This window comes from Megascapheus bottae, chromosome 15 (genome assembly GCF_031878675.1).
Source record: "Megascapheus bottae isolate mThoBot1 chromosome 15, mThoBot2.hap1, whole genome shotgun sequence".
Taxonomy (NCBI): domain Eukaryota; kingdom Metazoa; phylum Chordata; class Mammalia; order Rodentia; family Geomyidae; genus Megascapheus; species Megascapheus bottae.
This window is the reverse complement of record NC_143523.1, coordinates 23,086,463-23,108,664: the sequence shown is the minus strand read 5'-3', so window position 1 is coordinate 23,108,664 and position 22,202 is coordinate 23,086,463. Positions and strand designations below refer to the sequence as shown.

The 22,202-nt window shown below is 41.2% G+C and overlaps 1 protein-coding gene across 1 annotated transcript in view; it reads left to right on the top strand.

Moving 5' to 3' along the window:
- The window catches only part of Abcc2 (ATP binding cassette subfamily C member 2), a 51,211-nt gene that overhangs the window by 10,933 nt on the left and 18,076 nt on the right, over positions 1-22,202 (top strand). The window contains exons 6-18 of the mRNA XM_090346088.1: positions 443-498; positions 1,602-1,830; positions 5,032-5,198; positions 6,556-6,733; positions 7,469-7,723; positions 8,720-8,785; positions 10,874-11,011; positions 11,523-11,669; positions 13,283-13,367; positions 15,322-15,388; positions 16,280-16,406; positions 19,725-19,901; positions 21,118-21,285. Of these exons, the coding sequence (XP_090202214.1) occupies positions 443-498; positions 1,602-1,830; positions 5,032-5,198; positions 6,556-6,733; positions 7,469-7,723; positions 8,720-8,785; positions 10,874-11,011; positions 11,523-11,669; positions 13,283-13,367; positions 15,322-15,388; positions 16,280-16,406; positions 19,725-19,901; positions 21,118-21,285 (1,860 nt within the window). The remainder of the gene's footprint in view (positions 1-442; positions 499-1,601; positions 1,831-5,031; positions 5,199-6,555; positions 6,734-7,468; positions 7,724-8,719; positions 8,786-10,873; positions 11,012-11,522; positions 11,670-13,282; positions 13,368-15,321; positions 15,389-16,279; positions 16,407-19,724; positions 19,902-21,117; positions 21,286-22,202) is intronic.

Genomic DNA, 22,202 nt, shown 5'->3' with positions numbered 1-22,202 from the left:
AAGTCTGAAGTCCAAAATTCTTCAAATCTGATACTTTAAAAAAGTCTATGCATATTGCAAAAAAAAGCCTTTCAAAGTCTGAAATCCCTCAGGCACTAAGCATTTCAGATAAGGGATATTCAACCTGTACTACAGAATATTTTATACACAAAGAAACAAGAATGAGCATATTGAAATACTGACCATGAATTTTTCCCTTAAATATTCAGCATGGATGGCTAATGTGTACATCTATTCTAGAAAATTTGATTATTATTCTATTAGTGATTTCTGTTATCATTTGATCAAGTTCTTCAGATAAGCTTATGTTGATCAACTGACTCTAGCATCATACCCAATTTTCAACAAAGCATAGTTATCTAGAAAAATCAGTTTCTAGTTTAGTGACCCATAGAGTTCCTATTTCCAACTGATTTATTTTTTAATTTTTTGTATCTTTCAGAATCCTTCATCCACGGCTTCATTTCTGAGCAGCATTACCTTTAGTTGGTATGACAGGTAGGAAATGCCATATTTTTACTCTCTGACTAGTCTGAAGGTAAAGGAAAACTTAATTTTTAAATATAATTCTGTGACTCTACTTAAGAGTCAGAAAATATTAAAACAAAAGTCATTTTAATTCAGCTCCTTTATTGGGCAGATTAGAATCATAATGAATGAAAGACAATTACTTTTGAGAGCCTGGGAGCTCCACAGGAGAAAAAAAAAAGAGCAAGAGAAGAAAGGGAAGTGTAGTTAATGTGGCACAGACGTGGTGGATAAGGGATGAAGTAGCTGGTCTCAGTCTAAAACAGGTATTCTTGGCCTTTGTACCTATTGACCCCTTTGGCAAGTTGGTGAAAACATGAGTTCCTTCTGAGATGATGTTTTACCTTGAGCCATATCCCACATCCCATTTTCTAGAGATTAACTGGAGATGAGAAGCTCAGGTCCTTTTATGTCTGGGCTGGCTTTGAATCTTGATCCTCAGATCTCAGTCTCCCGAGTAGGTAAGATTACAGGTGTGAGTCACCGCACCCAGCTAATACACATACTCTTAATGTAATAAATAGCAAGTTCTAGTGGTAAGTTGAATAAGAACCATTTTTTTTGTCAGTGACAGGGCTTGAGCTCAGGGCCTGGGCACTGTCTGTCAAGTAGTGATGAATGTAAGTTTGCTATGAAAGCATCTGTGATTTATCCTGGTGACAAAGATACCATATTGAATTCTTATTAGAAGGAAAGGCTAGATTCCAGTTAGAAGCTACATAAATAAAAATGTAATTTATTTTCTGTCCATGTGCTCAAACTCCAAATTGGGGAGCTAGCCTAGAAACAGCTATTGGGCCTGATCCATTTCCTAAGGGCATCATGGAGACTCTCTGGGAGAGGCAGATGTATAGACAGGCTGCAGGTATTATTCCATAAGGCAAGCCCTTCTCCCCTTTGCTTATTGTCTGCAAACGCATTTTATCATCCGCATGTACTTCCCACTCCTCTGTCAAGTTCAGAGGGCCAGGACATGACCTATCTCAGATCTGGAAGGCAGATTTTGATAGAGTCAGCAGGAGGCAATCTTCGACCCAGATCACAGGGTCTTAGTGTGTGCATTCTTATTCCAGCGTAGTTCTGAAAGGTTACAAGCAACCTTTGACACTTGAAGATCTCTGGGATGTCAATGAAGATATTAAAACCAAATCAGTCGTGAGCAAGTTTGAAGTATTCATGACAAGAGAATTACAGAAGGCTAAGCAAGCCTTCCAAAGCCGGCAGCAGAAGAAGCAGAAATCTGGAGCCACACTACCTGGCTTAGACAAGAATCAGAGTCAAAGTCAAGATGTCCTTGTCATGGTAACTTTCCTACAAGTGTCTACATGAGTGTGCTGTATGTCTCAGGAAAGAAACAATATCATAGTAATTCTTATATAGTTATAGTACTTTATACTGTTCAATGCATTTTATATTAGTAGTAGTATTTGTGATATTAGTAATTCCTTATTATTGTTGGATACATGAGTGTATAATGTACTCTTTTTAAGTAGATTTTAAATTTCCCATTATAAAAATAATTTTAGTAATAAGCTGAGCACTGGTGGCTCATACCTGTAATCCTAGCTATTCAGGAGGCTGAGATCTGAGGATCTCAGTTCAAAGCCAGCTGGGACAGAAAAAGTCTGTGAAGCTCTTTATCTCCAATGAAATACTCAGAAGAAGCTAGAAGTGGTGTGGTGGACCAAGTAGTATAGCACTAGCAAAAGAATCTCAGAGACAGTGCACAGGACCCGAGTTTAAGTCCCAGAACCAACAAGAAAATAGCAATAATAATAATTTTAGTAATACCTTAGCATTATTAGAGTTTGTATTTTGATGCAAGTTGGCATTATCAAAAATAGTTATTGACCACATCTCTGTGTCTGAAACTATTTGGGAAGTAGATATAATTAAGAATCCTGACCAAATCAGTGCCCATCTATAGACAGCTAGAAAATAAACTAAAGCTATGTTGAAAGTAACAAATGCTTTGTTTAAGAAAATAAGGCAAGGCATTGTGGTACACTTCTGTAGTCCAGGAAGCTGAAGTACAAGGGTTACTTAGGCTCAAGAGAAAAAAGAAGAAAAGAGATTTTATTGACTTTAAGATGAAGTACTGAGGGTTGGGATTGTGGCTTAATGGTAGAGTACTTGCCTAGCATTCATGAAATGCTGGGTTCCATTCCTCAGTACCACATGATCAGAAAAAACAAACAAACAAACAAACCAGAATTGGTGCTGTGGCTCAAGTGGTAGAGCACTAGCCTTAAGCACAGAGAAGCTCAGGGATAGAACTCAGGCCCTGAATTCAAGACCCAGGACCTAAAAAAAAAATGAAGTACTGCTTAAGATGGAGTAACAGGTAAGGATTCTTTTTCTTTTTTTTTTTTTTTAAATGGTGGTATGGCCAGGTCCCAGTGACTCATGCCTATAACCCGAGCTACTTAGTAGGCTGAGATCTAAAGATTGGGGTTCAAAGCCAGCCAAGTCAGGGAAGTCTATGAGACTCATCTCCAATTAACCACTAGAAAACTGAAAGTGGAGCTGTGACTCAAAGTGGTAGAATACTAGCCCTTACTGCAAAAGCTCAGTGCATAAGTGCCCAGGTCCTGAGTTGAAGCCCCAATACCAACACACACACACACACACACACACACACACACACTAGTGTAACAGAGACCCAATCATAAGAACAATCCATTCAAGAAATAATCAGAGGGGGATCTGTTCCAGTCAGAGAACATAGGAGTATGAGGCTGACAGGGAGCATGCAGGGCATGTTCAGAGGACTGGAAGGAGATCTCTGGAGGATCATGAAGAAAAGTTATAAGAGGATGTCAGTAGTAGAAAAACTTGGAATCTGAGAATACAAAGCAGAATTTGGGCATGAGGATGCCAGAATATAGGAAAAAGAAGCTGGCATATGAATTTTTGTGGTCCATGTATTACAGTGTTAGGGCTGTCACATGGGCCACCTTCTCCCTATTTTTCCTGTTCTTTTTTTTTTTTTTTTGTGGGTCATGGGGCTTGAACTCTGGGCCTGGGCCTTGTCCCTGAGGTCTTTAGCTCAAGGCTACATCCCTACCCTTGAGCCACAGCCACACTTCCCATTTTCTAGTGATTAACTGGAGACAAGAGTCTCTTGGCTTTGTAGTGCCTTGGCTTGTTTTGAACCATGATCCTCAGATCTCAGCCTCCTAAGTAGTTAGGATTACAGGCATGAGACATTGCGCCTAGGTCCTGTTTTTTCTCTTCTATGAGGACATTGGTCATTTTGAAGCACAAACTACCCTAAAGATCTTGTCTGAATTTCTCTTGGGCACATTCCAAGATACTAAAGGTTAGAACTTCAATTTTGTTATTGGTGGTGGTGGTAGTGGTGGCAGTCAGGGGTTTGAATTCAGGAGCTGAGCACTATCCCTGAGCTCTTTTGCTCAAGGCTAGTGCTCTACCTATTTTTTTTCTTTTTGCCAATCCTGGGGCTTGAACTCAGGGTCTGAGCACTGTCCTTGGACTTTCTCAAGGCCAGAGCTCTATCACTTGAGCCACACAGCACCACCTCTGGCTTTTTCTGTGTATGTGGTACCAAGGAATTGAACCCAGGTCTTAGTGCATGCTAAGCAAGCACTCTACCACTAGGCCAAACTCTTGGCCACGCTCTACCTCTTTAAGCCACAGCTGCACTTCCAGTTTTCTGGTGGTTAATTGGAGATAAAAGTCACATGCACTTTCTTTTCCCAGCTGGCTTTGAACCATGATCCTCATATCTTAGCCTCCACAGTAGCTAGGATTACAAGTGTTTGCCACCAGCACCTGACTCAACATACCTTTTGATGAGGGACACAGTTCAACTTAGGATATCCTCCAATGACCACAAAAATGGAAAAACAAAAAAAGTTTTGGGTATTCAAATGTATTTTTTCCATATCTATATCTTTTACTCTCAGCTTTCCCTTCAAGATCCTTCAGAGACTTCTCTGTTGTGATATATTTGTGTGTGTGTGTGTGTGTGTGTGTGTGTGTGTGTGTGTGTGTGTGTGTGTACATGTAAGAGAGAAAGAGAGAGATACCAGGCATCCAACTGAGAACCTTACCTGTGTTAGGCAAGTACACTACCGCTGAGAAACATCCTTAACCATCGGTTTATTTGATGTAGTGTCTTACCAAAGCAGTCTATGAATTTGCCATGTAAAACTGACCGCCCCCAAACTTATAGTCCTGCTTAAGCCTCCTATGTGCTGAGTATTACAAGTGTGTATTGCTGTGCCAGGGTTTATGTCATATTCTTGCTAGCTTGGTTGACTATTTTCTGATCTGCAACAGAGTATGATATCAATTATAAGGAAAACAGAAGAGTAAGTGGGTGGACAGCAACAAGGAAGTATAAGAAAATGAAAATCTGTACAAGAAGGCAACAAGGCCTCACGAGCCTTTCTGGAATGCTGTAGCTGTTCAGAGTAGGAACAAAATTTTATGCTACACAACTCTGTGGACACTGTTGTTGTTTTGTTCTGTACCCAGGAAGAAGTTAAAAAGAAAAAAAAAAAGAAGTCTGAAAAAACAGAAGACTTTCCCAAGTCCTGGCTTCTTAAGGCCATTTTCAAAACTTTCCACGGTGTGATCCTGAAATCATTCATATCAAAACTAGTGCACGATATCCTTTTGTTTCTGAATCCTCAGTTGCAAAAGTGAGTCCCTAGATCATGTTTGTCCTTGAGCGCCTCCTTTGCCTCCCTCCTCATTGCCCCTTGTATAGACAGGCAAGAGTTTTCATTAAGTGTCCACTTTGAAAAATACTTCTAATTTTCTTCTACCTTACAGATCTAAGATGATACATACTTTAGCCTCTTTCTTTTCCATGTCCCTCCTCTAATAGAAGCAGATGCTCATTAAACCTCTTTTGGGCTGAACAGAATTTCTATGATAAGAGCCTCCTTCAAGAGGTGGGAAACATACCCCAGGAGAGTAACTAACTTAACCTCCCTATCGTCATAAGCCATCCTCAGAGGTTTAGGCTCATCACAACAAGGCTTTGCAACTTTCCTCTATCTGGAATAAAATATTACCGTTTAAGCCCCTTGAATTTATGCTTCTTAGATATATGTCCTAATTGTCTAGAACTATATAGCTGTGTCACACAGCTGCTTCTATTAAGGGATGGGCAAGACAAGACCAAAGCATTCCAGTGGCAGCTACATAGAACATTTATTTCACTATCCATTCTTTTGTTTGTATTTTGAAATAGAATCTCATTTCATAACCCGGGTTAGCTTCAAACTCTTAATCCACCTATGTAAGCCCTCTGAGTACTGAGATTTCTAGGCCTGTCTCACAAACCTGGCTATCATCCACCATCATAGCCATGGTGAGCTCTTGCTCAATCATCTAAACTCTTGCTGCCCCACGTGAAAAAAAGAAACTTGCCAAGAATCTTAGAAAGACTGGAGCACAAATCTCCCAAAGACATTAATACATTGGTACTATTTGTTCCTTATAAATGTAGGGGTCTGGAAGCGTGGCCTAGTGGTAGAGTGCTTACCTAGCATGCACGAAGCTCTAGGTTTGATTCCTTGGTACCACATGCATAGAAAAAGCCAGAAGTGGTACTGTGGCTCAAATGATAAAGCATTATCATTGAGAAAGCCCAAGGACAGTGCCCAGGCCCAGAGTTCAAGCCCCAGAACTGGCATAATAATAATAGTAGTAGTAGTAGAAGTAGTAGCAGTAGTAGTAGTAGCAGTAGTAGTAGGGTAAACCAGGTGTCAGTGGGTCACACTTGTAATCCTAGCTTCTCAGGAGGCTGAGATCCAAGGATCACAGTTCAAAGCCAGCCCAGGCACAAAAAGCCATAAGATTCTCATCTCTAGTTAACTACTAGAAAACTAGAAGTGGTACTGTGGCTCCAAGTGGCACAGGAACAGTGCTCAGGAACAGTGTCCAGGCCCAGAGTTCAAGCCCCGTGACTGACAGAGAGAATAAAAAAAGAGTAGGGTAGTTGGCTATATGAGAAAATTGAGCATCACTTACTTGGTTTTGCTTTGACAGATTTCTCATTGCCTTTGTAAGTGACAAAGACACGTATTCATGGGTTGGATATCTTGCTGCAATCATATTGTTTGCTGTGAGTGTCATTCAGTCTTTCTGCCTTCAGTATTATTTTCAATTGTGTTTCATGCTGGGATTGAGTGTACGGACGACCATTATGGCTTCTGTATATAAGAAGGTAAGCAGACTATGTCAAGCATCATCAAGAAAATCCCCTTAGCATGTACATTGCCACATGTAGTGACACAAAGGCAGATGGAGGTAATAAGATGGACAAATGTAATCCTGGTCCTCACAGAGTATAAGTATAGTAGAGAAACAGTAAAATAATTGTTCATTGTGATAAAGGTAATGAAATGAGTAAATATAGAATATTATGAGTGTAAACAGGACAACTTATTTATTCCAAAATTGAGAATGAGGGTAGTTTTCTCAGAAGTTGCATTTAAAAACTAAAAGATAAATGAGAGTTTGGTGGTGGGGGGACAAGGAACGTGTGGATGGGTGCATATAGGAGAAAAGAGTTGTCAATAATGAGAAAATACTGTGTGTGATGTTTGGAAGCAAGAAGTCACAGGTTTTGGAAAAGCTATGACCAACTGAAGCTTATCCTTCCATTGCATTGTCACTTCTAGAGGTCCTGCCTCTATGCCCCAGTATCCTGGGACTTACAAATGGGTCCAAATCCTTATCTTTTTTTTTTTGCCAGTCCTGGGCTTGAACTCAGGGCCTGAGCACTGTCCTTGGATTTTCTCAAGGCTAGAGCTCTACCACTTGAGCCTCAGCACCACTTCTGGCTTTTTTCTATGTATGTGGTACCAAGGAATCAAACCCGGGTCTTCATGCATGCTAGGCAAGCACTTTAACCACTAGGCCAAACTCCCAGCCCCCAAATCCTTATCTTTATCTTTAGGCACTGACCCTATCCAACTTGGCCAGGAAGCGGTACACCATTGGAGAAACAGTGAATCTGATGTCTGTGGACTCCCAGAAGCTCCTGGATATGACCAGTTACATGCACTTGGTGTGGTCAAGTGTTTTGCAGATTGTCTTAGCCATCTTCTTTCTGTGGAGAGAGTTGGGACCTTCTGTCTTAGCAGGTGTTGGAATGATGATTCTCCTAATCCCACTTAATGGAATACTGGCTACCAAGAATAGAAATATTCAGGTAATGAAACATCCTGGGAAGCTACACTTTTGTAAATATCTAAACTGCTATTCTACTAATTCTTAGGAGGTTAGGCAAGGAAAAGCTGGTAGAAGGCTTTCAGTCATCCCAAAGATACCTGACATTCTTCATTTTCCTTTTAACCACTCATGCTCTATCTTCATTCATGTTAAAGGAAAAAGCCTGATTGTAGGGGAAAGGGCTATCCTAGAAACCTAGTACATACTCTTCCACCTACTGTAGTGGGAGACCCTCGGAATAGTTATTTATTTGATCTTGATTATCTATCGTAGCAACACTAACCAGCCATACAGATTAGTCATGAGTGATCCAGATCTCCAGCTTCAGTTCTGGCAATCATTTTGCTACGGCCAGTGCTAGGATTCCAGGCAGACAATCCTTGGCACAGCCAGGATTCATAATTTGGGTGGGCTATGTGCTATATATTTATTGATTTGCTTTGCCTTTATTTAGTTGCAAATAATTGTTTTTAGGATATTTGTTGTGTATCTTTTTCTGAAAACACAGCAATAAATTAGACAAAGCTGCTGTTTTCATGGCTCTTATGTTCTTCTTAGGGATGGAGAAGCAGGAATAAGCAAAGAAGAAAAATAGCAGATCATGAGAAATTCTATATAGATGGACCTAAGACTGAGAATGAGCGAGTAGGTGGTTGCATTTATTGGCAGTCTTCCTCTGTGAAGAAGGCACGTCCTGTCTGTGAAGGTGTTAGCCTTGGGAGCTGCAAGGAAAGAACAACCCAAGAAGAGAGTATAGTCAGGGAAAGACTGAAGAGCAAAAGCAAGCTTGACATCTTCAAAGATAATGAAAGATGAGATTGGCTTGAGCAGAGTAGACAAAGAGAGGAGTTGGTGAGGAATGAATGCCATCATTGGACACCTCGAGTTCTGACCCGCCAACTCTTAGCATCTACAACAAACTTGAATTCTCTCTCAGGGAAATTTGTTTTGGTTTTGTTTTGCTTTTTTCTGACAGGTAAAAAATATGAAGAATAAAGACAAACGTTTAAAGCTCATGAATGAGATGCTCGTTGGAATCAAGGTAAGAAGCCAAGTGGAAACATTCCTCCATGTGCACTGTCAGAAGCAGTGGATATCCTGGCCTTAACAAACCCTAGTAGAGGTTGGAGATTCCTGCTTCTTGGCCTTCTGTGTATAATATGACTCCTGATGCAGCTACCCAAGAACCCCTCATTTCCTCTTCTATCCCTCTCAACCCTCTATTGAACCTTGATTTATATATTCTAAATATCTTGATTCTTTTTGTTTTTAACAAAAATTTAGACATAAATAAAAGTAAGAAACGTCCTATAATGAATATATTATCCTGTCCAGGTATTATCAGCCTGGCCTAACTAGTTTCATCTATATGTCCACTTCATAACTATTAGACTTTTAAAGCAAATCCAATATCTGAAAGGCTGAATTTATAACATAACTACAATGCCATTGTCACACCAAAAATATTAATAACCACTCTTTTTTTTTTCAAGTCCTGGGGCTTGAATTCAGGGCCTGGGCACTGTCCTTGTGCTTTCTCAAGGCTAGCACTCCACCACTTGAGCTACAGCATCACTTCTGGCTTTTTCTGTGTATGTGGTACCAAGCAATAGAACCCAAAGCTTCATGCGTGCTAGGCAAGCACTCCACTACTAGGTCACACTCCCAGCCTCAACAACTACTCTTTGATATCATCAGTTTCTTCTTTTAAAATAGTTGGTTAATTTGAAAAATGGTGTAAAAAATTCACATATACATTTATTGGATATTTTAAATCTAAAAATCTGCTGAAAACCTTCAAATAATGATGATACTTTAAAAAGTGACCAAGCTAGCCAGTGGTGGCTCATAACTCTAATCCTAGCTACTCAGGGGGCTGAGATCTGAGGATCACAGTTAAAAGCCAGCCCAAGCAGAAAGGTCTGTGAGATTATCTCCAATTAAACATTAAAAAAAATCCAGAAGTAGAGCTGTAGCTCAAGTAGTAGAGTGCTACCCTTGAGCAAAAAGGCTCAAGAATAGTACCCAGACTCTGAATTCAAGCCCCAGGGAGGGGGGAAGCCCTTAGAGGAGGGGGAAGCAATCAATAAGTTCTTTTCTCTAAAATTAGTAAGTGATTTTAACATTTCCCTAAGTTTCTTGAAAGTCAAACAGAGATCCCTTTTACCTTCTTGCCATTTCTCAACTTGCAGCTCTGGATAGTTAGCTCTTTTTCTATTTTTCTGGGCAGTTGTGGGGCTTGAACTTAGAGCTTGGGACAGCCCTGAGCTTTTTTGCTCAAAGGCAACACTCTACCAATTTGAACCTCAGTGCCACTTCCAGATGTCTGGTGATTAATTGAAGATAAGAGTCTGGACTTTCCTACCATGGCTAGCTTCAAGCCACAATTGTCAGGTATCAGCCTCCTGAGTAGGTAGGATTACAGGTGTGAGCTACTGGCTCTTTTCCTTAAAGGGGGAAAATTAGAGGAAAGATCTGATTTCAAATCTCAGCTCTACTACTTGTTATCCTGGTAATTTGGAGCAAGTTACTTAGATTCTCTCAGCCTATTTCTTTTTTTTTTAATCTTTTTTTCTTTTTCATTTTTTTTTATTTATTTATTTTTCATTCTTTTGTCCTGGGCTTGAGCTCAGGGCCTGAGCACTGTCCTTGGATTTTCTCAAGGCTAGCACTTTACCACGTGAGCCACAGTACCACTTCCAGTTTTTTCCATGTATGTGGTGCCAAGGAATCGAACCTGGGTCTTCATGCATGCCAGGCAAGCACTCTACCACTAGGCCAAACTCCCAGCCCTCTCATCCTATTTCTTCATTGTTTAAATAGAGACAGTAATTCTATGCAAGTTGTAGAATAACTAACTCATGTTAGTTTGTCGAAAATTTTCCAGACTTTAGTACATACTGGAAATACCAGTTGGCCAGTCAAACAGGACAATTACTAAAAATATTAAGATAATGTCTGTGAAAGGTTTTATATTTAGTAGGTTGTAAATACAGACAAGATACCTATAACTATTCCTGATAGCCTGGTGTCCACCATCCCTTGACACTGGAAAGCCTATCCTGGAGTGGGTTTGCTGGGGGCGCTCTCTGGGCAACAACATGAGATATTCTCTTTTCTAATCTTTTAGATCCTGAAATACTTTGCTTGGGAACCTTCATTCAAAGACCAGGTTAACAACATTCGGAAGAAAGAGCTCAAAAACCTGCTGACCTTTGGTCAGATACAGACTATAATGGTATTCTTCTTACAATTAGCTCCAGTCCTGGTGAGTAGCAGAGGAGTCAGTGCACTGGGTAGTTTTGGGATCTGGTTCAGCTTTCATATTTAGGGTATTTATTTAAGGTAATTATGTAAGCCCGATCTAAATATCCAGGGCAATTATCCCTACTTCTCAGACTCCCATGTCATTATTCCCAGTTTGTGGTCCTAACTCTAGTTCTACTCCCATATACTGTTTAGTAATCCAGTAGCCAAGAACAAGCTTTCAGGATGTTCAAAATGAATGTGGTATCCAAGAATAGGGTATCTGCAATTTGCATGGTAGAACTTCTTATCATCATAAGGATGGTTGATCTGTAGTGGAAAAAGCCACAAAAACTAAACTGTAGTTCTAGCAATCCACTAATTGACTTTGTCACCTTGAGCATCAGCCACAAGAGGAGGTTGGAAAATCTGTATTGTGCCTCCAATGCCTGATATATCATGTTCCTAAAACTTAGTATAAGGCTATGTGGACCCTATTGGTAATAAATTGTCCATGACTTTACTCTTTGTAGGTGTGTGTGATCACATTCTCTGTTTATGTTCTGGTGGATAGCAACAATATTTTGGATGCAGAAAAGGCCTTCACCTCCATCACCCTTTTTAATATCCTGCGCTTTCCCTTGTCTATGCTTCCCATGATGATCTCTTCCTTGCTCCAGGTATGTGGGAATTCCATTGCCTACTTCTTAGCTCTGGCAAAAAGCTTGAGTCCAGAATAATTGCCTTCTTTCTGTTCCTTCCTTCCTCTTTTTCTCTTCCTCCCTCTTTTTCTTTCTCTCTCTTCCCCCCACCCCCATCCCATGTGCTAGTCCTGGGGCTTGAACTCAGGGCCTGTCTAGGCACTGTCTCTGAGCTTTTGTGCTCAAGGCTAATGTACTACCACTTTAAGCCACAGTGCCATTGCAAGCTTTTTGGTGGTTAATTGGAGGTAAGAGTCTCTTGGACTTGTCTGCCTGGCTGGTTTTGAACCATGATCCTCAGACTTCAGCTTCCTGAGTAGCTAGGATTACAAGCATGAGCCACCAACGCCTGGCTTTATTTCTGATTATTTTGAGAAAACAATTATTTTGAAAATGTAATGTGAGAGAAAGAGAAAGAGGGGAAGGACAATATGCTTATTTTAAATAATTTGTTTTATAGATAGTAAAAACAAGGTCAGAAAACGTAACAGTTCCCTGCATTCCTGGCTCCACAGTATAACATTGAACCAAAAGGAGCCTGGTGTTAGAATAGCACTCTGTTTCTGAGGAACTGATTCATTCCACAGCTAATAGTTTTACAGTGTAGGGAAGGGACAGATGGAAAGCCTAATATATCATTAGAAACTGGTTGGCTGTAAGAAACCATCTCAAGACAGCTTCCCTGGGAGATAGGAAGGCCAGTGAAAACTACCCTTTAGAAAGCTCCTTAAAAACCTCTTAGAGAGCTGGGCACAGTGGCTCACACCTGTAATCCTAGCTATTCAGGAGGCTGAAATCGGAGGGTCAAGGTTCAAGGCCAGCCCAGGCACAAAAGGACCTGGGACTCTTCATCTCCAATTAATCTCTAGAAAACAGGAAGTGGGGCTTGGCTCAAGAGTAGGGTGGTAGCCTTGAGCTGAAAAGCTCAGGGACAGTACCCAGGCCAAGGTCAAGCAAGCCCCAGGACCTACCAAAAAAAAAAAAAGTAGGTAAAAGGTGGAGTCTTGTCTTATAAAAAGTCATGACATGAACTGGGCATTGTGGCCCTTGCCTGCAATCCTAGCTAACCAGGAGGCTGGGATATGAGGATCAAGGTTCAAAACCAGCCTGGGCACAAAAGAACCTGAGACTCTTATCTCCAATTAACCACTAGAAAATGGGAAGTGGGGCTTGACTCAAGGGTATGGTGGTAGCCTCGAGCTGAAGAGCTCAAGGACAATGCCCAGGCCCAGGGATAGGGCAATAGTCTTGAGTTGAAGAGGTCAGGGACAGTGCCCAGGCTGAGTTCAAGCCCCATGACCCACAAAAAAAAAATCATGACATGGCCCCTGGTAATAGAACCCCAAACTGAAAAGAAATATCAGTAGAGTTGAACTTGTTGAGTTTTGTGAGGAGCTGAAATGGTGTCTTAATTTCCTTCGATGTAGACTGGGCTGGCTTCCAGGGCTGTGTGGTTGAGCCTGGTAGGGGTCTAGAGTTTCAGCTGTGGCAATGGCAAACCATGGCTGGTGACAGAAAAAAATCCTTCTCCCACTAGTGTTTGTTACTGGAGTTTTTTTTTTGTTCTTGAGATGTTTTGTTTTCTTCTCTAGGCCAGTGTTTCCATAGAGCGTCTGGAGAAGTACTTTGGGGGAGATGACTTGGACACATCTGCCATTCGACATGTCTCCAATTTTGGTAAACAAATTTGGAAGTTGCTTCCTAAAATGATTTATAGTGCTGGCATCAGAATTTTGATATATTTGAGCTGGGCACTGGTGACTCATGCCTGTAATCCCAGCTACTCAAGAGTCTGAAATCTGAGTATTGAAGTTCTAAGCCAGCCCTGGCAGACAAGTCCTTGTGAAATTCTTATCTCCAATTAACCATCCCAAAAATACACACACACACACATACAGACACACACACACACACACACACACACACACGTGGAAGTAAATTAGTGGCTCAAAGTGGTACAGTTCTAGTGTTTAGCAAAAAGAGCTCAGGGATAGCACCCAGGCCCTGAGTTCAAGCCTTATGACTGACAGAAAGAAGAAAGAAAGAAAGAAGAGAGAGAGAGAAAGAGAGAGAAAGAAAGAAAGAAAGAAAGAAAGAAAGAAAGAAAGAAAGAAAGAAAGAAAGAAAGAGGGGCCAGGAGTTTGGGCTAGTGGTAGAGTGCTTACCTAGAATGCATGAAGGCCTGGGTTCAATTCCTCGGTACCACATACATAGAGAAAAAAAAACGCTGGAAGTGGTGCTGTGGCTCAAGTGGCAGAGCTCTGGCCTTGAGGAAAAAGTCCAAGGACAGTGCTTAGGCCCTGAGTTCAAGCCCCATGACTGGCCAAAAAAAAAAAAGAAAGAATGAAAACGAAAGAAAGAAAGACAAAGTAAGAAATTCGAGGGGCCGGGAGTTTGGCCTAGTGATAGAGTGCTTGCCTAGCATGCATGAAGACCCGGGTTTGATTCCTCAGTACCACATACGTAGCAAAAAGCCAGAAGTGGTGCTGTGGCTCAAGTGGTAGAGCCCTATGAGAAAATCCAGGGACAGTGCTCAAGCCCTGAGCCCAAGCCCAGGACTGGAAAAAAAAAAAAGAAAAAAGAAATTCGATATACAAGAGTTTTGCTATGGTAAAAAGAAAAAACAAGAGGTAAAGCTGGCTGCCAGTGGCTCACACCTGTAATCCTAGATACTTAAGAGTTTGAAATCTCAGGATTATGGTTCAAAGCCAGCTATAGCAGGAAAGTCTTTAAGTTTGTACTCTTATCTCTAATAAACTACTCAGAAAAAATCATAAGTACTATTGTGGCCTTGAGCACAAGAAGCTCGGGAACTCAGTACCCAAGCTGAGTTCAGGCCCCATGACCAGCAAAAAAAAGGAGGGATGGGCAGCATCTATACTTGTTTAATAAGTTTAGCTTAAGTTATGTGTTCACCTAGAGAAAATTACATAGCAAGGCTGCTAAGCAAAGCTGTGCCATCTATCTGAGTATAAGAGGGAAATGGCAAAGGATCTAAAAAGCAGAAATGAGGGAGCCAAATCTGTGGAAATGGAAAGGTAGAGTGAAGGAACCTACTGATTCTGACCTGGAGTGTATCCAGGCCAGAGCTAACAATGGATCCGAAATCCAGTGTGGGGAGCATTTATATAAGGAGGGACAATTCATACATGGATTAGATAACAGAAGGATATACTTCAGACACCTGAAAGCAGCAATCCTGGCTATTAGTTTAGAAGTTCTGAATTAAAAAGGACCTCCTCTACAGACTATTTCTAGTCTCTCATCTCATACCTTTCATTAGTGTAGGAACAGCACAAAGCAGACATGATCTTAGGGGGAAAACAAAGAGGAAGTCAAGACATGCACAGGTATGGGCCAAGAGTTTGGTCTAGTGGTAGAGTGCTTGCCTAGCATGCATGCAGACCTGGGTTCAATTCCTCAGTACCACATACATAGAAAAAAGCCAGAAATGGTGCTGAGGTTCAAGTGGTAGAGTGCTAGCTTTGAGAAAATCCAAGGACAGGGCTCAGGCCCTGAGCTCAAGCCCAGAACTAGAAAAAAAAGACATATACAGGTTGAGGAAGGGCTGACACATAACACGTAGCAATCTACATGTAACTAAAAGAGGACCCCTTTTTTTTTTCAATAGACAAAGCAGTACAGTTTTCAGAAGCCACCTTTACTTGGGACCAAAACTTGGAAGCCACAGTCCGAGAGTGAGTTGCTGTCATAACATCTTGTTCTTTTTTTTTTTTTTTTGGTCCATCGTAGGGCTTGAACTCTGGGCCTGAGCACTGTCCCTGGGCTCCACAGCTCAAAGTTACCACCCTACCCCTTGAGCAACAGCACCATTTCTGGTTCTCTGGTAATCAATTGGAGATAAAAGTCTTCCAGACTTTAGTGCCTGGGTTGGCTTTGAACAGTGATCCTCAAACCTCAGCCTCCTGAGTAGCTAGGAGATGTGAGCCACCATGCCCGGCTCATCTTGCTCTTCTTTAGAATTTTCTTTGCTGGTAGTTTTCTGAGAGATTCCTTGTAAAAGAACACCTGGGAAAACAAACTCTGTGTGTCGGGGAGGGGAGGGGGAGGCGAGTGTACATGCACACCCATGCATGCATGTACAAGCTAGATTCCAGAAGGATGAACTGAGAGCAAAGATCTGAGCCTCCTTCCTTCATGATGTGTCTGTGAATCTTCTCTTCTACTTCAAGTCATAGAACCAGTCTACAACTCTTCACTAAACAATTGATTCACTAAATGTATTCATTGGCTTTTCTCCCAAGACTGAACAATGAAAGCTGCCTCTCTTAGATGCAGTTTCGGATCTAGAGTTTTGCATCAAAATAACCCATCCCTATGCCCCATCTCACTGGCCAGGGTTCTCTTGCCATGCTGCTGCATACAGTATGCTTCCTGAATACTGTGTGTAACCATTCACCCACACATCCTCTTAGCACATCACAGAGCACACTCAGAGCCTGAGCAGGCTGTGTCTTTCTTTCTTCCACAACCAGCATACCCTGTTCTCTCAGAAAATCAGAGAAGTGGCTTGAATTACTCTTGAATACTCTACCCCTATTTCTTTCACAAACATATCTGTCTTTCAGTGTGAACCTGGACATCATGCCAGGCCAGTTGGTGGCTGTGGTGGGCATTGTGGGCTCTGGGAAATCTTCCTTGATGTCAGCCATGCTGGGAGAAATGGAACATGTCCGTGGACACATCACTATTAAGGTAAGAGGGAATGCCAATAAGACTCTGACCCTCAAATATGGACCACTTAGTGCCGTTTCCTCATTTGGGACAAAGTACTGGTAGATAAGGCCTTGAAGATATCTGGTAGCTTTGTGACCTATAGCTTCTCTACCCCATCCCATTAAGTCAGATAGGCCCTAAACTTGAAGAGTCAGACTTTGTGAGTGGGAACTGAGAATATGGATTTTATTAAGCTTTCTAGATGATTCTTTTTTTTTTTTTGTCAGTCATGGGGCTTGAACTCCCGGCCTGGGCACTGTCCCTGAGCTCTTCAGCTCAAGGCTAGTGCTCTACCACCTAGATAATTCCTATATGTATACTAAAATGTGGAAAGTATTAACTACAGGTGTCATTTTCAAAGTATAGGCTTTGCTGCCAAATCTATTTATGGTTTATAGAAACTTTATATTCTATAATAATAATATTGTAACAACTTAAATTGTAAAAACTTAACTTTTGTTGGTGACCAGTGGCTTACCCCTGTAATCCTGGCTACTAAGGAGACTGAGATCTGAGGATTGAGGTTAAAAGCCAGCCTGAGTAGGAAAGTTCATGAGACTTATCTCTGCTTAACCACCAAAAATTTAGAAGTGGAATTATGGCTCAAGTGAGAGCTAGCCTTGAGCAAGAAAAGCTCAGGGACAGTGCCCAGGCCCTGAGTTCAAGCTACAGATCTGGCATTCACACACAGAAACCAACCAAAGAAAAAAGCCCTTGTAATCAGAGTACCAACAAAAATAGTACCAACCATAACAATAGTTATAACAATAACAGCAGTGGTGCAACAAATTGAACAGTGGTATTTGCAAGTAGGTCTAGGTTTCTTACCTCCTCCTTTAAGAGCTAGACTTCTAATACAAAAGCCTGATCTAAGATGTTGATTTCTTTATGAAACACTTGCTTGTTAACAGAGGAAAAGGCTTCATGGCATATTCATCATTCTGGTCTCCAGACAAATTTAGAGGAAATTATAGGTATTTTTGAGTGGTTAATTCAGCCAGTGCTTGTACTAAAAGAGGAAAGTCTATAGATTTTCTTTTTTTGGGGGTGGGGGGGTATTCCTGGGACTTGAACTCAGCCTAGGCACTCTCTGAGCTTCTTTTTCTTAAGGCTAGTGCTCTACCACTTGAGCCACAGCGCTACTTCTAGCTTCTTCTTTGCATGTAGTACCCAGGAATTGAATTCAGGATTCATGCATGCTAGGGAAGCATTCTACCACAAAGCCACATTCCCAGCTTGATTTTCAGCTTAAAAAAAAAAGCGGGGGGAGACCGGGAGTTTGGTCTAATGGTAGACTGCTTGCTTAGCATGCACAATGACCCAGGTTTGATTCCTTGGTACCATGTATATAGAAAATGCTGGAAATGATGTTGTGGCTCAAGTGGTAGAGCTCTGTTCTTGAGAAAGCCCAAGGACAGTGCTCAGGCCCTGAATTAAAAGCCCAGGACTGGCAAAAAAAAAAAAAAAAAAGGAAGAAAGAAAAAATAAAAAAGAAAGAAGGATAAAAAGCCATAAGACTCTTATCTCCAATTAATCACTAGAAAAAGGGAAGTGGGACTGAAGTTCAAGGGTAGGGCAGTAGCCTTGAGCTGAAAAACTCAGGGACAATGCCTAGGCCCAGAGTTCAAGCCCCATGACCCACCAAAAAAAAAAAAAAGGCATTTGACCAGGAGTTTGGCCTAATGGTAGAGTTTTTTCCTAGCATACATGAAGACCCAGGTTCAATTCCTTAGTACCACATACATAGAAAAAGCCAGAAGTGGTGCTGTGGCTCAAGTAGTAGGGTTCTGGTCTTGAGAAAACCCAAGGACAGTGCTCAGGCCCTGAACTCAAGTTCAGGACTGGCAAAAATAAAATATAATAAAATTATATATATATATATAATTTGTAAACTGCTAAGACTTTCTTTTGGCAGTACTGGGGTTTGACCTTGTGCTTGTTCAACACATACTTTGCCACTTGAGCTGTCTTTTTAAAGATGAAAACGGTTGCCTTGTTTTACTTTTCTTGATTTTATCAACAAAATTGTAAGAAACATCTCTTCCACACTGTAATTGTCTTCTTCACTATTTGCTAATTTTTAAGGAGCTGTTCCAGGTATCTGACAAATGATTGTAATTTCTCTTTTAGGTCTTGTTTGTTTTAAAGGTGGAGAGAGAGGAAAGGCTGGGAGTGCGGAGCTGGGGGGAGTGGAAGCTTTTCTCATGCTTGGGATTTGGTGACTATTCTAAATGCTGATTCATTAGGAATTATTACATCTGAGGCCAACTGGTTGTGGTGTTAGAGTGGTGGCAGAACACAAGTAGAGAAGAAAAAAGGAGAGACAAAAAGGTCATGGACTCAAAGTACAGAACTAGGATTCTTCACGAAAAACTGTGAAATCCATAGTGACACACTCATTTTGGGAAGCTTTCTAATGCCAACTCATAACTGAGTTTCTCTCTCTCTCTCTCTCTCTCTCTCTCTCTCTCTCTCTCTCTCTCTCTCTCTCTCTCTCTCTCTTTGTTGGTTGTTGTTGGTTATGGGGCTTAAACTTAGGGATTGGGCCTGAGCTCTTTTGCTCAAGGCTAGTGCTCTATCACTTCTTTGACCCACAGCTCCACTTCTGGTTTTCTGGTGGTTAATTGTAGAACAGAGCCTCATGAACTTTCTTGTCTGGGCTGGCTTTAAAACGGAAGTTCTCAGATCTCAGCCTCCTGAGTAGCTAGGATTACAGGCATGAGCCACTAGTACCCAGCTTTGAGTTCTTTCTTAAATACATGTATATAGCAGTCTCTCTCTCTCTCTCTCTCTCTCTCTCTCTCTCTCTCTCTCTCTCTCTCTCTCTCTCTCTCTCTCTCTCTCTCTCTCTCCCTCTCTCCCTCTCTTTCTCCCTACCTCTCTCTCTCCCTCTCTCTCTCCAATTGATTTGCATACATCTTGGTATTTTGATTCCAACCTCCTAGAATTTGCTACTTAGTGATTTATATCATATTCTGTGTGTTGGCTCTGTAGTAATCACAGTGAGTTTAACTGAAAATGTCATCTAGAAGCACTGTGCACATTCACCTTCTGATTTTCAGGATCATGGCAAGAAAATGAGGAAAGTGGGGACGGGGATAGTAATGGTGGATGGACACTGACTCATCGTGGTTAATTAATAAGCAAATTAAGAAATATCAGATGCTTGGGTAATATATAACACATAGCTCCTTAAATCGAAGATCTATTTGTCCCTCCCTATTTCTGCCATCTTATGCATCACCCTGCATTTCTAGAGGTCCCACAGTTAATATGGTATGATCCTTTCCCATCTAGGGCACTATGGCTTATGTCCCTCAGCAATCCTGGATTCAGAATGGTACCATAAAGGACAACATCCTTTTTGGATCTGAGTTCAATGAACAGAAATACAATCAAGTTCTGGAGGCCTGTGCTCTCCTCCCAGACTTGGAAATACTGCCTGGAGGAGACATGGCTGAGATTGGAGAAAAGGTACTTGGGACACAAAAGGGTGTTGAAGGGCTGGGATTTTGGCCTAGTGGTAGAGTGCTTGCCTAGCATGCACAAAGACCTGGATTCGATTCCTCAGTATCACATACATAGAAAAGGCTGGAAATGGTACTGTGGTTGAGCTCTAGACTTGAGAATGCCCAACAACAGTGCTCAGGCCCTGAGTTTAGTCCCCAGGACTGGCAAAAAAAAAAAAAAAAGAGTGTTTGTACTGGCTATGATAGTCTTTGAAAATAACTCAAAATTTTGTAATTATGTACCTGAAAAAAAAAATACAGGAATTGTAACTGGAACGAGAGGTAATAGCAAAGAACCTAATAGGCTTGTCACTGGCCCAAGGTTGACTTGTGTTCTTAAATACCTTCTTAAAAATAGATTGTTAATAACTACATTGCATCATTATGTAATTATAGCGCTGTTCACTTAGAAATTTCTGATTAATATACATGTTTACAAGAATTTCATTCTTCCTCAGTATTAAAAACCAAGCCTTGAGCTGAAGAGCTCAGGGACAACACCCAGGCCCAGACTTCAAGCCCCACACTGACCAAAAAAAAACAAAACCCAAAACAATGTAACAATATTTAGGATATAAGGATCTTGAGATACTAGAAGACCAATGAAGATACACTTCTAAAGAGATTTTATCCATTCATTCAGCCTACATGAACAAGTACTATGTGACAGACACCAGTTTAACTGCAAAATAGAGAAAACAGCTCTTACACCCTCATGGAGAGGGAAGCATATTAGCTAAGTGAATGATATAATAGAAAATGATTAAGTTGGGCATGACTTATATTATTAGGCTTAAAGTTACTCATTTGAATCTAAGTTATTTACTGATATAAAAAAATTCATGACATTTTAAAAAATTCCTTGGGCTGAGAGTTTGGCCTAGTGGTAGAGTGCTTGCCTAGCATGCACAAAGACCCGGGTTCAATTCCTCAGTACCACATACATAGAAAAAGCAGGAAGTGGTGCTGTGGCTCAAATGGTAGAACGCTAGCCCTGAGAAAAATGTCCAAGGACAGTGCTCAAGCCCTGTGTTCAAGGCCCAGGACTGGCAAAATAAATAAATTTTAAAAAAAATTCCCTGATACTTTATCAATGCACATTTATTCCTGTTACTCTTCCTTACTAAACTTTGAAGGTGGTTTCAGGGATATTGTTTAATAGAAATTATTTTCTTCTTCAGGGTATAAATCTCAGTGGTGGTCAGAAGCAACGGGTCAGCCTGGCCAGAGCTGTCTACCAAAATGCAGACATCTATATTCTCGATGATCCTCTGTCAGCTGTGGATGCTCATGTCGGAAAACACATTTTCAATAAGGTCTTGGGTCCCCATGGCCTTTTGCATGGCAAGGTGAGAAATCCTTCAGTGATGAAGCTGCCTTCATCACTGTCCCTCCCATGAGGGCAAGGAGGTAGGACTCACACCCATCTCCCTGAGCAGTTATAAAACACGTGTCATCCTGATGCAGATGTTCTTATTTTCCTCTTTCCCTGGACCCTGAGGAAATACAATGTCCGGTTGTTTCCCTTGGAGCCTTCCTACAAAGGCTCCCATCTTGAGGTCATGGCTTAGTCTGTAACTGGATACTTTGTGGCTCTTACAGTGATGGATTAGGATTAAAGAGTACCTTTGAGCAAGTGCTGATGATGTTGCCTTTACATTTTCCTTTTCTCTATTTTTCTTTTTCTTTCTTTCTTTCTTTCTTTTTTTTTTTTTTTTGGTCAGTTGTGGGACTTGAATTTTGGGCCTGGGCATTGTTCCTGAGCTCTTCAGCTCAAGGCTAGTGCTCTACCACTTGAGCTACAGCGCCACTTCCTTTCTCTATTTTTCTTTGCTTCTCTCTTTTTTTTCTTAAAAGCCTTGCATTTGCAAAGCAAACCCTCAACAACTCAAGCTATATCCTTTAGCGCTTTTTGCTTTAGTGATAGTTTTCTGCTTTTTGCCCAGGCCAGCCTTGAACCACAGACATCCTCCTGATGTTTCCCACATATCTGAGATCAGATTTGGTTCCCACAATACCCAGTTTGTTGAGATGGATATCACTAATTTGTTGGTAGTAATAACTAAGTTGGCCTTGAACTACAATCCTCCTCATCTCTACCATCTGACTAGCTGAAATTACATCCATGTGCCTTGCTGCTAGCCTGCAATATTTTTTTTTACCACTCCTGGGGCTTGAACTCAGGGCCTGAGCACTGTCTCTGAGCTTCTTTTGTTCAAGGCTTACACTCTACCACTTGAGCCACAGCACCACTTCTTTTCTCACA